The 15,961-nt window shown below is 45.8% G+C and overlaps 1 protein-coding gene and 1 long non-coding RNA gene across 5 annotated transcripts in view; one reads left to right on the top strand and one right to left on the bottom strand.

Moving 5' to 3' along the window:
- LOC142034291 (uncharacterized) overlaps positions 1 to 10,390 on the bottom strand; it is a 108,973-nt gene extending 98,583 nt beyond the window's left edge. Inside the window, exon 1 of the long non-coding RNA XR_012651572.1 lies at positions 10,268 to 10,390. This is a non-coding gene — a long non-coding RNA (uncharacterized LOC142034291). The remainder of the gene's footprint in view (positions 1 to 10,267) is intronic.
- RALGAPA2 (Ral GTPase activating protein catalytic subunit alpha 2) overlaps positions 9,887 to 15,961 on the top strand; it is a 135,085-nt gene continuing 129,010 nt past the window's right edge. For all 4 annotated transcript variants that reach the window (XR_012651570.1, XM_075035273.1, XM_075035271.1 and 1 more), the window contains exon 1: positions 9,887 to 10,296. Coding sequence is in view for 3 of the 4 variants with exons in the window: in XM_075035273.1 (XP_074891374.1) it covers positions 10,191 to 10,296 (106 nt within the window). In the remaining variant the exon portion in view is untranslated. The remainder of the gene's footprint in view (positions 10,297 to 15,961) is intronic.

Genomic DNA, 15,961 nt, shown 5'->3' with positions numbered 1-15,961 from the left:
CGGCGCAGCACCCCGTGGCATCTCTCCCTCCCTCTGACCTGCACAGAAATTCACTCACATCTGGAGGTGCACCCTGCTCCCAGCCACGCAGCAGCACAGGGATGTCACTGGCTTGCTGTCGCCTCTCAGGGGACAACCGAAGAGAAGCACAGCAAGAAATGAGTGACCTACGCACGCTCTGGTAACAAATGGACTTGGCACGGGAAAAGAGGAGCCTCGCTGTTTGACCGTACCGGTATCTGCTCCAAACCCACAAATGCTTTGGGCTTTTGGTAAATTTTGAGAATTTTTTTCAGAGGGATGGATAATCATCACATGTTTCCACAGTCCTTCTACAAATTATTTTGATAATAAAGGTCCTCCTGTGACATTAAGTAGATTTTAATTACAGCATTGTCTGTAATGCATATATCTAATTGCAAATAATTATTTTATCATATTTTGTCTGTATGCCTGTTATATGCATCAGATATTATCTTCTGACTCAGTGGTACAGGTTAATTAAAATTTCTCTTTTAATATCGTTTCAAAGCTAACCACATAATTTCATCTGAACACCAGCTGTGTTGGTAAAAATTATTTTTTATTATTTTTTGTCATGCTTGTCCATGGAGGAAAACCCGAGACATTTCTGAAGGCTATAATTACTGCACTGCTTTCTGCAGTAATTTATTTGCAAAAGAAGAAAAGAAAGAAGAATCTGTGTAACATCAGTGGCCAGTGGTTGCTTTGTGTGTTTCTGGTTTATGTTGAAGGTTTTTTTGTTCTCTTCCTTATGTACAAGAGAATTTGAGATCTTACTTTTGGAAGGAGAATTTAATGTATTACATAGCCATAAGATAAAGTCTAGCTTGTCGGTATAAATTGCACTCAGGGTTAAGACAATCTGCGTGGTTGTTCTTGATGTTAACAAAGCTCAGCTCCCAGTCAACTGCTTCCCTCCTCATTTATTGTTTCTTAGAGTGATAAAGAGCAAACACAAGGTGAGAGAAAAATGAAAACATGAAGATACCGTTGAGTCAAAAAAAGAGAGCTTAGGTTAGATGTATGGCAATATAAAAACCAAAACAAGAAAGCTGAGCAGTGGGCAAGAGGAAAAAGAAGACTCTTATTTTGTGTGGGAGAACACTTCACCTGTAACTTGTAGTAAAAAATGACCATTACTTCTTACCTCCTGTGCATTATTTCTTAGGACCAGAAGTATTTCTGCAAGTCTGACTGTCAGCATCTTACTGCTGTTTAAGACCATACCGCTGACATATTCTGCCTGTCTGTTCAGAGTGAGCTCCAGAGAAGACAGAGGGGCAAACGCCGGCAGGGAGAGGGTTAACGCATGTCCCCAAAAGCCAGGATACAGCTTGGCAGCCAAAGGAGGGGAGCAGGGGCTCCCGGGACCTCCGCTGATGCCGGGCGGGCAGAGATGAATGCTGCCAGGAGGAAATTGCTAGAGCTCTACTGAGACCACGAGTGACCTTTCCTCTTGGAGAGGGGTGAAGTAAACAACACTTATCTCAGATTTAGTGCGGTTGAGACAAGCAGCACTTTATCTCTGTACCGTGGCACATGGAGCAGGGAAGCAGAGTAGTGATTTTCCCGCTTTTATGGTGTAAGCCATCTCTGCTTTCTTAGTCTGGTCTCAAGTTGAGCCGTAACACCTCCTCATGGAAAGATCTTGGCCAGGGCAGTAGGTTATGGGCTTTCACAACTTGCCATAAACCTCTGCATGCAGTTCAACCTTTTGCAAGTGTAGTTTGATCTCTCCTTAGTGGGTTGATATTTTTACTCCATGAAATTTCCTCATTCTCTGTGCCATTTCTTTTGGAAGGCATCAAGGGACATGCAGTCCATGTTCCTTCTATTTTGGATTTTTTTTCCATCCATAGACATAAATTCTTCTCTCTCCCTCTATACACTGTTTGAAATTCTGGCAGAAGGAAATCTGATGTCTTTTTTTGACAGTGTTTTTTTTCCTGTCTATCATTTTTACTACATGAATGACATTTTAATGCCTCATATGCTGCAATGGTTAGAAATTTTTAATCAGATTTTTCCTAAATAGCCCAGCATCCAGAAGCTCCATTCCCTTTTACTGCCAGATTTCCAGTTAGGAGCTTCAGAAAAGCCAGTTCTCAACCGCTGCTCCACTTAGGGACACTCCCGCTCCCAGCTTTACACGTGGTTTATTTCAGCACAGTTTATTTCAGCGCTATCACCCGCTGTTTGCCATCCTGCAGCCTACTGGAAGTTGTGCTCAAAACAGGGCCAGGGCCAGATCCTGCGATCTCTCTGAAGGGCCACTGACCTTCACCCTGCCGTGCCAGTCTCCAAGCCTTGCGTCTCGCTTGCCGCATGCAGAGGCTCACACCTGGTGCTGTACCTATAGCTGGATGGGGAAATTGCACAACTTTACGCTCAGACATCTGTATCTGGCATTTGATTCCTCCACTGTATTTATATCTTTTGCAAATGACTAGATATAGCAGACAACTCGTGCTGATCCCATGACTGAGGATCTTCACATACTGTTATAGCCTGTCCCCAAAGGAAGCAGCCAAAATGCTGCTGCTAGTCTCCAGTCCACATGCTGACCTAGACCCGCACGTTGCAGTGCAGACCACTTTAAGCTTAAACCAGAACTAAAGCCCTCCAAGGAGCAAGCACTTTTGTATACCAAAGAGTTCTGCCTGCTTTTCCTAAAGTAAATATTCAACTCCTGTGAAGCAAGTATTAAATAAGTAACTCATGCTAAATAATTAACTGTTTTCTGGGAAGCCTGTGGGCTGTAGTGTGCTTATCTGACAAGTCAGCACTCTTCTTCAGGAGACATCCTCTGCTGACACCCTGCACCTTTGAACTGCTCTTCTCCACCCGCCAGATAAGCTGGGCACTGGCTGCACCTCTCCTGGCTTCCTTTGCACTGCCAGCCCCTCCATCACTTTGGCGCCTGTGCCACTCATTAATTCATCTGCAACTGGCAAAGGGACAATAAGAAACCCTTCAGATGCCGAATGAGAGCCACTGGGGGAGATCCTCAGTGAGTGTAAATGGACAAGCCACCTTTGCTTTCATAAACTCGGCGAAACTCCAAACCTTTGCAGAAGTTGATCCATGGAAAGCAGTTTGCAGGATCCAGATGTAGGAAAAGTCAGGCATATTTTAGAAATTAAGCACTAACCGTATGCCTTGGAGTCTAAAGCAGTATCTTGTAGGTGCAGGGATCCACACCTTCATACCCTATAGGAACACTGTTAGGAAAATAAACCCATCAAACTCAGAGCCAGCTGGAAAAATCTTTTACACACGCTTAGTCATATCAAGACTGAGAGAACAGAGTCTCATTTCCATAGGCAGCATGCTGGCACAGTACCAAAGCTCTGCCAAGCAACTGCACACTGCACCTAAGTCGAGAAGCATCAAGTGAATTGATTCAAATGCAGGAATAAGAAGCTAGTGTGCCTTAATGGATGTGTCAGAGCAAGGATATGCAACAGGACACAAAAAATAACTTTCTAAATACAATTTGAAGCATTTGGTTTGAAGGACAAGTAATCAGTACTGGCATCCTTTGCTAAGGAAATTATTATCTCACCTGTACGTTATTTAGCAGGCAAGTCTCTTTTATTTACTTTTCCCCTACCCTTTTTTCTGGGCTCAAAGTGTTATATTGACACAAGTAAGCAGAGAAGTTCTGTAATTTAATCACTGTCATTAAAATTTCAGACTCAACAGGAAAAGTAACCTTGCCTGTTCATCAAGTCCAGTGAAATTCAGGCAGCCGTATTTACAGCTGCAGCGGCGGGTTTCACCTTTCCACAAACTCTACAGCAAGAGGCAGAGTTTCTCGCCACCGCCCGCCCTTGCTTACGGCAGGTAAGAAAACAGGACAGAGATTACACCCTACTGTGACTAAGAAGCTTAATGCATTAAGAGCACAGAAATGCAGGCCAACTCCTGCTTCTCCTGGCCCACCGAAGTCAAAAGATTAAAGCAAATGAGGCACATCCTGGTTTTTTATTACTTTGACTATGGTTCTGTTCGATACATTTTGTTATACACTATGGTAAGTCACTGCTCTCTGACCATTGAAATGCGATTTGTGTCATCTTTCTGATGTGAAGTTTAGGAAGTAAGCATGTCTTCAAGATGACGATAAGAAAACCCGAGAACCCATAGCTAGCCTTCGCTCCTCTGGACTGGTATGCTCTCACACAACGCATCAAAAGAAATTTAGAAATTGAATGAGGACGACATGGGATGTGTGCTTGCATCCTCAGCTCTTGGGTCAGTCATCCATGGCAGGGTGAGTGCATAAGGCACAAGGACCAGCAGGTTGTGGCCTCCAGGAGCCAGCACAAGGCCAGCGCCTGCTGCCATGGAGCGGTCTCTACAGGATCCTAACAGGCCCTGCCCTGGTGTCTCACGAGGTCACTCTCCACCCGCAGCAAACGGCCGGCCCCGCAGCAGGAGCGGTGTCCCTGCACAGGCAGGCGGTTCTATTCAGGCTTTGGACCTTCCTGAGCTTTTTCTCTGTCTGTCGGGTGGTGCTCAGGCCTCGGGCACGCCTGACTTCGGGAAGAGGCACAAGCAAGCGGATGCACGGGGTGTGGGAAAACATCCCTCCTTGGGGCACGCAGCAGTGGACCTGCAGCTTTTGCGTCTCGGAGAATTTCAGGAAGCCTCTTCCTTTCCAAGGCAAAGCCCTCTGGGGACAGCACTGCTCAGCGTCCTCCCTTCAGGCAATCTACGCCCCAGCGACTCGCTCCAGCACAAAACATGCCGGGGATGTGTCCTGCTGCTGTTTCGTGGGCTCCTGTTAGCCGACAGCCCACGGCCCGGGCAGCTGGCAGCCCAGAAGCGAGGGCAGAAAATGCGACCAAAGACCAATACTGTGCCCTTTGCTTCTGCTCCCCAGCCCTGTGCATCCCTCACAGTGTCCTAGAAGTGGCAAAGGCAGGCACTGAGCGCGAGTGGCAGGGACTGGCTGCAAGAAGAAGCAGGGGCAAGTGCCTGCTTTGGGGCCACTGCTGTTGGCGTGACACTCTTACTCCTTGGAAGTACCACGCTGCTTCCAAGAGGGAAGGAACAAAACGTGTGAGCTGTGCAATTCAGGGATAGCGTGCCTGCCTGTAGCGTAAACACATGTTAATAATTTAGGCCATTCTATTTTAGACTGGAAATGAGCTGCCCCTTACCTGTATTGCTTATATGCAATGGGTGCCTGAAATAGTAATTTCTCTAATAGCTCTCTACAGCAACAAGACCGCACATAGCCAAGAGGAGCTGTGAGTAGTAGGCAGGCTTTCCTGCTCAAGGCAGACACTGCAGTGACATTATTCTCAAGGTCATAATTTTCTCTTTTGTCTGTGGGGTCTTGGCTGTGCTACAACTTCCCAGAAATCTCCCCCGTACTGATGTGATGCTGGTCTTCCTCCACTGGAGCCAGCAGGAGTGGGGGTCTGCCCACCGTGTTATCCAAACTCACACGCACAGCTAAAAAGGCAGATTCCTGCACAAGGGAGTGATTTATCTAAATGAATACTGAATCCATTCACACCACTGCCGTGCTTATGTTTGTATGTTCAGCTCACTTAGGATGTCACATTGTGCTGTGACCTTTAAAAATCCAATTCTGTGATAAGTGATCACTGCTTTGTCCCCTTAAATGACTGCTTTAGACAGATTTTACTTCAGATCCTGAAAACTGAATGACCAAATCTCTTTCAGGAAATTATTCTACCTTAAGCATCAACTTTCAGAAATGCATCATCTGACTTTCTGGGAAATTGCAACTATTATATTGTTAGAAAACACAAGTCATAGGATTTTACAAGCCATTCCCCTACACAGGCTGAAATCACTGCTGCAAGTTTACTGGGATTTCTGGTTTGCATTACACTACATCAACTCATAAATGAACCATTTGAAAAGTTGTATTTTATGATGTTTTAACTAACAGGTTAAAGGTCGGTTGCATATAATTCTGAGTTCCTAAAGGTATATATTCATTTGGATGTATCTGCTTACCTAAAACTCAGAGAAGAAACTGGTAAATGGGTTTTCACCTTGCTGATATACTGACTGCTTTTTCTTAATATAAAACGAAGGAATTTTATACCATGAAGATTAGCCAATGCATGGTCATGCATTTACATGCAGAACAAAATACTGTCTCATGTTATATGACACATGACATGCAGAAGAAAATGCAAGTTAGAACATCCACGGTTTATCATTCAGTTTTGTACCGTGATGATTCAGCTAATGCAAAGACTTATAAAAAATAAACAGGAAAACTGTCAGAAATCTTTAGGATAACTTCAATTTTTAAAAGCTTTTATTAGACTGTGTACTTCCAAGTAATATGCACTCTGAAAGCCAGGAGAATAAACTTTTGAGAAGCAAAGTCTCTCACCACGCCCCATATGGAAGCATCTTAATTTCTGTGAGCTTTTAAGTTTTCCTCATCGCAGCCAAGTGGCCAAACCCCCTTCTCACAGGAATCCACTGGATTATGTCAATGTTTGTCCCTTTACCAGCCTGCTTATTTCTTATTTCAAAAGAGCTACTAGTGATACAGGGATCAGATTTAGTCCTCATCTAAGCAGAAAGCACATTAACACTTTAACTGTAATGGCAGCAGGGTTGAACTTGGTCGCCGTGCCCTGCACTAGGCTTTTTTAACGCTGCTGGAAACAAGAAGGTGGTCTTCAAACCTCCTCTGGTTGCTTGCAGCTGGATATCACAACATGTTTGCTCACCAGTGTCAACCCTCCAACCTCCAGGTATGAATGTCCTGCTCCACAGTGAATTAACTCCTTACCATCTACATATAGCATCAGGGGCACTTTTTTCATCTCTGCAGCTCACTGATGCACAAGAACTGAGTTCAAATAACCTTAAATCCATGATTAAAGCGCGCAAGTAAAAAAAAACCCAAACCACTCTAATTATGCTAATGTTAAACGATGCTGACTCACTGAGCTCTTCACATGACCACATTTTCCAGGACCTAGTAGGGAGAGAAAGGACTGCCCTCCCAGAGCACTGCAATTCAAGTCATGAAATCTATATTCTGTGGAGTTTCTCACGAGAAGAATTTCTGGCAAACTTTAAAACACTGAGCGCCTAAAGCTATGCAGTTAGGTGCTAAGCACCAAAATGTTTTGTTGTCACAAAAGTTATTAGACATTAGAGCAGCTCTATAATCACAATTGCTTTATCTGCAAGAACAATGATTTTTTTTTTTTTTCAACAGAGCAGAAAAAGACAAAAACATGGAACGATCAGAAATTGCCAGAAGGTACAAACTGTAAGTTGTTGTTTTTCTAAGTCAATTAAAATAAAAGGGAAGGAAAAAAAAAAGAAAAAAATAAAAGAGCAAGCCAAGATTTTAGCCATGTGCTTCCTCAGCCAACTGCATATATTGATTTGTGGCAATGAAAGGGAAAAGCTGAAATGACCCAACTCGTTCTTCTCAGGAAGCTGCAGATACTCAATTTGCAACACGTGACCAAAAATTTTATACAATTGTTGAAGATTAATAACTTTTCTAGAATGAGACATTGTGTAACAGCGTTATGGGAAGAATATGCAATATGAATTACTGTAAGCCTTAACCGGGCTCCAAAACAATAGACTTAGGCAACAATGAATTCTCTGTGTCTGATTCCAAGGTCATGCATTCAAACTTTTTTGTATAAGAAAAAGGATTAACTTTTTTTAAATGCTGCATGTCAGCACTGTTTGTCTTCCTATGACTCCAGGAAGTGAATTCTTAAAGAGCAGCAGGAATAGCACGAGGTTTGGTGACTCTACAGGGTAGCACTATGAGACACGGCCAGTCTTTGCTCTCCACTTTCTGGAAACCAGCTGTGCTTTAAAGGGGGGAAAGCTGTGCCATGGTCGCAACCATGTCGTGCAACCAGCAGAGTCCCCTTCCACTACAAACTCCTGCCGCTCACTTATTTATTGGTTTATTTTGCCAGGTTAATTTTCATCCACACCAGTGCCCTGATCTCTCTTGCCACGTGGCCACCCCAGGGGTGGTGTCCCTACAGTGGAGAAGCTGGGACTGTCCTTTTGCTAGCAGGACATGTTTAGGGCTTGTTGACGTGTTGCTTTGGTGACTCCAGGCCTTCATGGAAGAAACGATCCCTGAGAGGGCTCAGAGGAAGCGAGACATGGCCGTGATATACTTTCCGGCCCTAACAATAGTAATTCTTGTGACATTTTATTTTTCTACAATGATTCATGGCTGAAAAATAATTTCTATAAATATATGACATTACTTAATTTTTAAGTAATTTTGCTAAAAACTAAGAAGTACACATGCAATTTATTTCTCTGAAACACATTTTTTTCTTTTTTAGGACCTCATCCTGCCTTGGAACTTATGAAAAATTTACTTTTCTACCCCGGATTTTTAGTGAGAGGATCTGAGGGCCTGTAACTGAAACCCTGCTGGCTTCTAATTCTGGGGCAAATCCTGCTTTTGTTGTGTAACGATGAATCTGCTCTGTCTTTTACCTTTCCGATGTGTCATGGGAGTAAAGACAGCACTTGTTTAGATATTTACAGTGCAAGCAGTTCTCAAAACCTGAAGGTTTTTCCCATTAATAAAACCAAGCGTGGCTAGACTCCAGTTCCCAACTGGCATGTCCATTTCAAACACATCCATTTCAAACACGTTGGCGCACCGCCCTGCCTCTGGTATTCACACAGCTCTCCCAGCTCCGCTGTGAGTTACAGCCTAACTGTGGTGACACTGCTCAATTTAGGGTTAAACACCATGCATTGTCCTCCCAGGAGGACCATTACTCAATAGTTTCACTATGTAGGCCTGGTTACTTTGTATAAAGTATGCAGGCTTTGCCAGCCAGTATACCCAAGACCAATAAAAAGGCAACATCCTGCTCCAGAAGGATAGCCAAAGCGGCATGAACTAGGGGGAAAGTAAAGGCGACAGGGAGAGATAGCGACCACCGACTCAATTTAAGAGCTAGAAGGCTTACCACCACCACCGCCCCTTGAACATGTGCTGTAGAATAAAAGAACACTGTACTTTTAATTCGAAGCAGAGAAAACCTTAGCCCAACAGAAATGGTGGCAGATAAGCGACTACCAAGAACGACTTGGGGAAGGGAGTAGGCGAATCTAAAACTGTATAAAGTGCTTGCTTGTTCAACCGCAGGGCTGGCTGACTTTGTGGCATTACCACCTCGCACCCACCTTTGCGCAAATACAAAACAAAGAATGTCTCTCCCGAGTGTGTGATTATTGGCTCGTTGCGCACCGGGTGACAAATCTGCTTTTCGGACAGCGTGGCCATCGCTGTCCCGAGCCCCACGCAAAGCTGGACCTTCCGCCCAGCGTGGCCTTGGCACCGCCACCTTCGGTGGTCTCGCCGACCACGGGCGCTGCTGCGGGAGGCTTGTGGCCTCTGAGCCCGGACAGAAATGACCCGGCTGCTGAGCTGGAGGGCCAAAGCCGTTGCCGACAGGCCGCGGGTGGGCCCAGGGGTGCGACGGGCCCACCAGGCGCTGGCAGCCCGCGGCCCGGCCCGGCCCGGCCCGGCTGGGGAGAGCGGCAGCCCCGGGGGGGCAGGGGTTGCCCCTACAGAGCGCCCCCGGCGCTGACAGACGGCCGCCTGGGCGGGGAGGCCCCGGGGGGCGACGTCAGGGCGACGCCAGGGTGACGCCAAAGGCGACGGCGCCCCGCGAGCCGCGGCGCCTCCAGCTCCCGGGCTGCCCCACCCCGGAGCCGCCCGCCGCGAGGCACGCCGGGGGCTGTAGTCTTCCCGCGCGGCTGCGGCGCGGCTGCGCAGTGCGGCGGCCCGGGCGGGGGGCGGGCGGGCGGCCGGCGGCGGGGCCGGCCGGTTCCCTGCTGGCACGCCCACCAGCGCGGCGGCGGCGGGCGGTGGCGGTCGGCGAGCTCTGTCGCCCGGCGGGGACGCTCCCATCCTCTTCCCTCTCCTCCCTCCTCGCAGCCCGGGGCGGCGCGGCCGTAGCGGGCGGGGCTGCGGGCGCCCGTTCCCCGCACCTGCCCGGCCGCCGGGCCCTCAGCCCCTCCCGCGGACGGCAGCCGCGCGCGGCCCGCGCCCGCCGCGGCCCCGAGGGGAGCCCCTTCCCTTCCCTTCCCTTCTTCCCTTCCCCTCCCCTCCCTCGGCCGCCGCCCGCCCGCCCCGAGCCGGGATGTTCTCCAGGAAGGGCCACGCCGATGTCAGGAAATCCACCCAGAAGGCGCTGGACCCCAAGCGGGACGTACTCACCCGCCTCAAGCACCTCCGGGCGCTGCTGGGTGAGTGGGGGGCGGCCGGCGGGGCGCTGACCCCTTTCCCGCCGCGCCCTGAGGGGCCGGGGCAGGGCGGGGAGCCCCCCCGCCCCCTGGCTCCCCTCAGGGCTTCTCCCGCCTCTCGCGTCTGCCCCCCCCGCTCCCCCCAGCCGCAGCCCGCCGGGGCGGCGGCCAGCGAGACCCCGGGCGGGGGCGCGGGAGGGAGCCGCTTTCCCTCCCCTCAGGGAGCAGCCGCTGGCCCTGCCCGCCGGTGGCCGCGGCAGAGCGCGGGGCCGCGGGCGGTTCGCCGGAGGCGCGTACCTGTTCGCCCTTCAGTGCGCCTCGAACCGTTTTGTAACGCTGGTCGAGGCGGCTGCGTAAGAGTTGCCCTCGAGACAAGAGCGAAACCGGGTGATACAAACTTCTCGCAGGCAGCCCTTCTTGAAGGTGGCCTTTTCTGCCTCGGGTCTCCTCAGCTTTCTGCAAGCGTCCGATGCAGTTTTGGGGGGCTCTGTGGGCTCCCCTGGTTACAGCTGTTGAAAGGTAGCGGTGGGTGTCCTTTCAAAGCTGCAGGAGCTGTTAGAGAAAGTTTCTGGTGCGTCTGGCAGCTCCTGGCTTTGGAAGTGTGTCTTGCCCAATGTCACAATATTTGTGATGCAGCATCGTAGTTTGGGTACAAAATAGTACGTAAATGTATTTCCTGCAGGGTTCTTTGGAAGAGCCATTCATAGAAAGTCTGCTCTTGTCAACAACATTATTTTGGGTTTGTTTTTTTTTTTTTTTTTAAAAAAAAAGGGGGTCACGTAATGGCATTTCGTGGTGCCCTTCCCATGTCTGTGGCAAGGTTGAACCTCTTTCTCTACTGTTGTCTTACAGTTGAGGCCTTAACCCTGATCTTTTTATTCTGAATATTGAAATCAATTGATGTGTTTCAGCTGTGAGCTATGATTTGCAAGGATCTGCGTGGCCTTGTTTTCTCTATTAGTTAGCAAACGACAGCAGGAAAAGGCTCTTTTAAGAGCTTTTGTGCACTGTCCCAGTTCAGGAGAATTGGTGAGGGTGTTAGTACTTGTTTATCTCTATTTAGATTGCTCTCCGGAGAAACAAGGAGGGGAAGATGATCTGATTACTACTTCTCCTGTACTCTCATCATTTTTTAGTCTACCATTTCAGTCAAGTTTGGCAGGTATGTAGGAGTCTCAAAGACGTTGTGTTACAAGCCATGAGAAGTAAATAAGTGGCTGGAGGACAGGGCCTGAGGTTAGTGGCTCATCGAGAGAGAACAGAAGTTGGCCGATGTATCTTCCACTGGGGAGCAGCTCTCTGGTCAGTCAGTGTGTGTGTCATTCCCCTCAGACCCCGCTATGTGCTTGCTCTCTGTGGTGTGAAGGATGCGTGGAGCCAGAGTTACTGCCTGGGAGCCAGAAACTTCCTCAGGCCTTGCAGAGGAAAGGTGCTCCCCTTCGGTCCTCTGCCTGGTACGTGCACCAGGCTGCAAGGCTTGCACTGAGGAACCTTGCTGTGGTTTGCAGTGGGGGCTCATCGGTGGTGCTCAGGTTTGTTTCAGATTAAAAGCTTTTCCTGTGACATTCCACTGACAGAAGAAAATACACAAAAGAAGTTTTGAATGTACTGTAGCAAAGCGAGGAGCTTTTGTGGTGAGGACACCAAGTATGATCCTGGGTGAGAGCAGTAGCCATTAGTCTCCCTCGGGATGGTCCCTTTGAGAAAGTTGTACGTTGTGAGAGCACGGAAATGAAAGAGTAGAAGTCTGTGATAATTTAGCTTGTTATGGGCATCTTGCTGATTTTTTGGGCATGTGTTTCTTAAAGGTGTAAGTAACCATCACTGTGCTTTAAAGATGTTATTTCCTTGTAGTCTACTGCATTTAAGTAGCTAATATGAAAAAGAGATTTTTGTGGGTAATTGAGTAGTGGATGAAGTGCTGGACAAATCTGTAAGTGGTCCTATGTCACGCTCTAAAAGTGGCCAGGTCTTGCTCATCTTTTGAGCAACAGCACATGTAAGTTTGACATGCCCAATCCATAGATATTTAAGCTTTACGATTTGGACTCAGAGCAATTCTGACTGCTGTGCCTGGTGGTGGGAGACAAGAGGCTGATGTCTTAGAGTCCCTCAGCACCTGCAGTCTTCATGTTTTTTGTGAACAGTATCGAACCTTTGCTTTGGAGTTAGCTGTGAGTGAAGGGTATGTGACTGCTCTGGGTATAAATTCCTCCTATTCCATATGTAAAAAATCTCCATGGTTAACAATCTGGTGGTCAGTTTTGTGTTAATCTTCCTCTGGGGACCAAATAGGTACATTTCCTGTGCTGGAGGTGTACAAAATATTTTGTTTGCTTGCCTTTTTTTTTTCCTTTCTTTTTTTTTTTTTTTTTTTAATCATACCATGTATCTAATTGCCTAAGGGCAGGAATTTGAAAAGGCAGGAGAAGATACCTTACCTGCATTATGATATGCCTTTTAACTGTACAAGTCTAATTGTGCTGTACAAACAATATTAAAATAATGTCAGATTTCACCATAAAAAATTTTGGGAAGTTCTTTTTTTACGAGATGAGGTTTAGAATGTTTTGTGAAACCATCCTTAGAAAGATTGCTCTAAGAGACTGTAGTGTGAGCTCGCAAACGTTACATTTCTTCCTTTTCCACCAGCCTCACTAAAAGAAATAAACTTGAAGTAGCAGCTTTCTGTTAATGTTCCCCTTTCAGTGTCTCAGAAGGACATGCCTGAAACCAAGACACAACTAGTTTGGGATGAAATACTGGACTTGCTATGGCTCTTGGTTATACCCATTTTACAGGGGGGTTACATTTTTGTGTGCCTGTGTGGTACAGAGCAGGTTGCCAGGCTCCTATGACAGACCTGCCGGGTGGAACAAATGGAAAAATATGCCTATTAGCCTGATGAAATTAATTTATGTCCCAAAGCAGATGGTACAGAAGGTAGTGTTGTCTTGTGGTTTTCTGTAAAGATACATATTACTTGGTTGGCAAGGGAGGGGAAAAAAATACACCCGTCACTTCTCAGGAATATCTTTTCTTCCAAGTATCTATTACATTTGGAGATAGTGACCTGATTTTTTGATTAAACTTATTATTGAACATTGGTTTTAAGTGAAAATTGTTATCAGTGCCAGAGGGCTGGGTAGCATATTAGTGGCTTATTGGCTGAAGTGCTGTGATATGACAGCTGGCTGTCTTGTAGTGGATATATTTTATTGCAGGGACTATCTCAAAGCAGGCTCTGGTTATGTTCCTGAGATGTCTGCTGTTAAGAACATCAATGTAAACATCTTGGATAATACAGGAGTGGCTTTTTGAAGATAGTATCTTGATCAATATTGTTGCAAGTATGTGTTTTATGGTATTGTTCAGCACAGAAAATGAAGCAACACATGGTAAGAACCTCTCCTCTATTCAAGGAAAACAAAGCTTTTGGTATAAAGGCTCAAAAATAGTTGGATGTTTTGGTTCTTTGTGGGTTTTTTGTTGTTTTGGTTTTTTTTTTTCTTCCATCCCCAATGTGGCAGTCCTTGTGCTGGCCAAGGGTAGGAATGTGCATGTCTTAAATGTTCCTCCCACCCCAGTCATTTCACTCCCTGTCCCCACCTGCTTCACTCAGGCCATAGTGGCACATGTTCTTAAAATAACTGCTCCTGTTCTTATGTTTCCGTAGGAGATGCCATCTTTTCTTCCTTTGTTAGTTTTAAATCCCAGGAATTAAATTGTAAACAAAATGACAGCTATTATTCTGAGATCCTGCTGATGTAGGAGGATAAAAATCAGAGAAAAGATGATAATAGGGGAAGGATGGGGGGAAAGGATGTGTGTTTCCATAAATAAGGGGTTGTGTGAGCACCAGGATTGATAACAGCCAGGTGTTGATTGCTTCAGGTCCTTAGCTACTGTCTGTGTAAGTTTGTCCAATACCTAAACTGAAAGAAAAGATTCCCTTTAAACTGGTGTTGCTTGTAACATTTCTCAAGTCTCTAATGCCCTTTAGGATCTCAGTTCCTGCTTCTGTGGAGTAGTCTACCTGCATGACAATACAAAGCACTAACCAGAATAATAACATTATTTTAAAGTGGCTATTTGCTTGTGTTAGGTAAATGGACAGAAAATTTCCTTTATTTTTTTATTGCTATAAAGATGCCCTAACTTTCAGAACTTCAGTTGGAACTTTTTTCCAAATACAGTGTGTGGAAGTGTAAATATTGTGGTCTTTTTTTAGGATAGGCTTGAAAAATAATGGCCTTATAAATGGTGGTGGCAGTGATGTACAAGTTTGGCTCTTTCACACTGATGGGCCATAAATTAAGCCCTCTACACTGTTTCCCAGAGTAGTTTCTATGGGACTTTTTTTAGCATAAAAATGTATCTCTCTTGTTTAAGACTTTGTTTCTGTGGCTGTTCTTGGGTAAAAAAACCTTTTTTTTTTTTTTTTTTTTAATTGAAGGATCTCTTTCAATGTTGTCTCCTCAGGTACGATTGAAATGTTTAGTTTAACATCTTTGCATGGCTTAGTGCACTTCTCTTGAATTTTTCTTTCAGTTTCAAGAATTGCTCTGTCATGACGCAGTATCTTTTATGAATAATGGTGCAATAGGAACAACATCTGCTGTCTGCTGTTCTCCAGTAGTCTAAATGATGTCATCCTTTGCTCTTGCATAAAATGGGATTGTGAAGGTGATGAGCCTTTTTTTCGTGGTGGTGTTATTCTTACTAATTTCAGAGTGTGATTTGCCTGAGAACTTTGTTTGTTTAAGGCTGGAAATGATAAAGTAAGTCTATAGGTAGTCTCTGTGAACAATCTGGTGATTTAAGTTAGCCGACACCATTCACATTACACTTAGAAATAAGAAAAAATGGGAGCTTACCCATAGCTGCTGTTGAATATGCTGCGAGCTGCCTGGAAGATGGAGCCAACAATTAAGTTGAATTAAGGGGTTGGATTTTCAATTTTTTTTATACTGTATAATCTTAAGCATGATAACCTTCTTTTGAAAGTAGCACAATTGGTGCAGTTGCCAAACTCAAATTGGTTTACAGATTTGTGGATTGTGTTGATCCTGAACTCTGATATTTGCTGGGGTGGGTTGTTAGACCGTGTATGTGCTCACGCTTGGTTTTGAGCATACTGATGGACTAAATTGTGTGTCAGAGGACTGGGTGCAGGCTGGTGTTTGAATTAATAACATGCACTTCAGGGCCTGTGCTGTGGGACTTCACTGCTGGATGTGTGCCTAAAAGCTGGGCTGTTTTCAGAGTTACAGTACTTTACATGTATTTCAACTGTGTCATCGAAGAAACTGTTATTTAAATCCTGAACTGGAAAATGACAACGTTTTGTGTTTTGGTGTATGTGTTGGGAGTACTACTGCTAACAGATGTGGGGTGCTGCTTATGTCCATTGCTTTTATCCTTTTCTCTGTGGGGCAGTGGACAAATACATGGTAGACCTGATATGGCTACACACAGACTTAAGTTTAGCTTAAATATGAAATTAATTGGGTTACCAAGTGCAATCCTTAGTATTTTTCTTTAAAAAATATAAATTAAGAAAAAACAAGTTTTTTTCATTTAACTCCCTCAATCAAAAATGAGCTAATAGTGGTACTCTCCACTGGGGTTTTTTTTAGTTATGGCACTGTCTTGGTTTGCACATTTC

Source organism: Buteo buteo, chromosome 9 (genome assembly GCF_964188355.1).
Source record: "Buteo buteo chromosome 9, bButBut1.hap1.1, whole genome shotgun sequence".
Taxonomy (NCBI): domain Eukaryota; kingdom Metazoa; phylum Chordata; class Aves; order Accipitriformes; family Accipitridae; genus Buteo; species Buteo buteo.
Note: the sequence above shows the minus strand (reverse complement) of the source record. Positions and strands in the feature narration are given on the sequence as shown.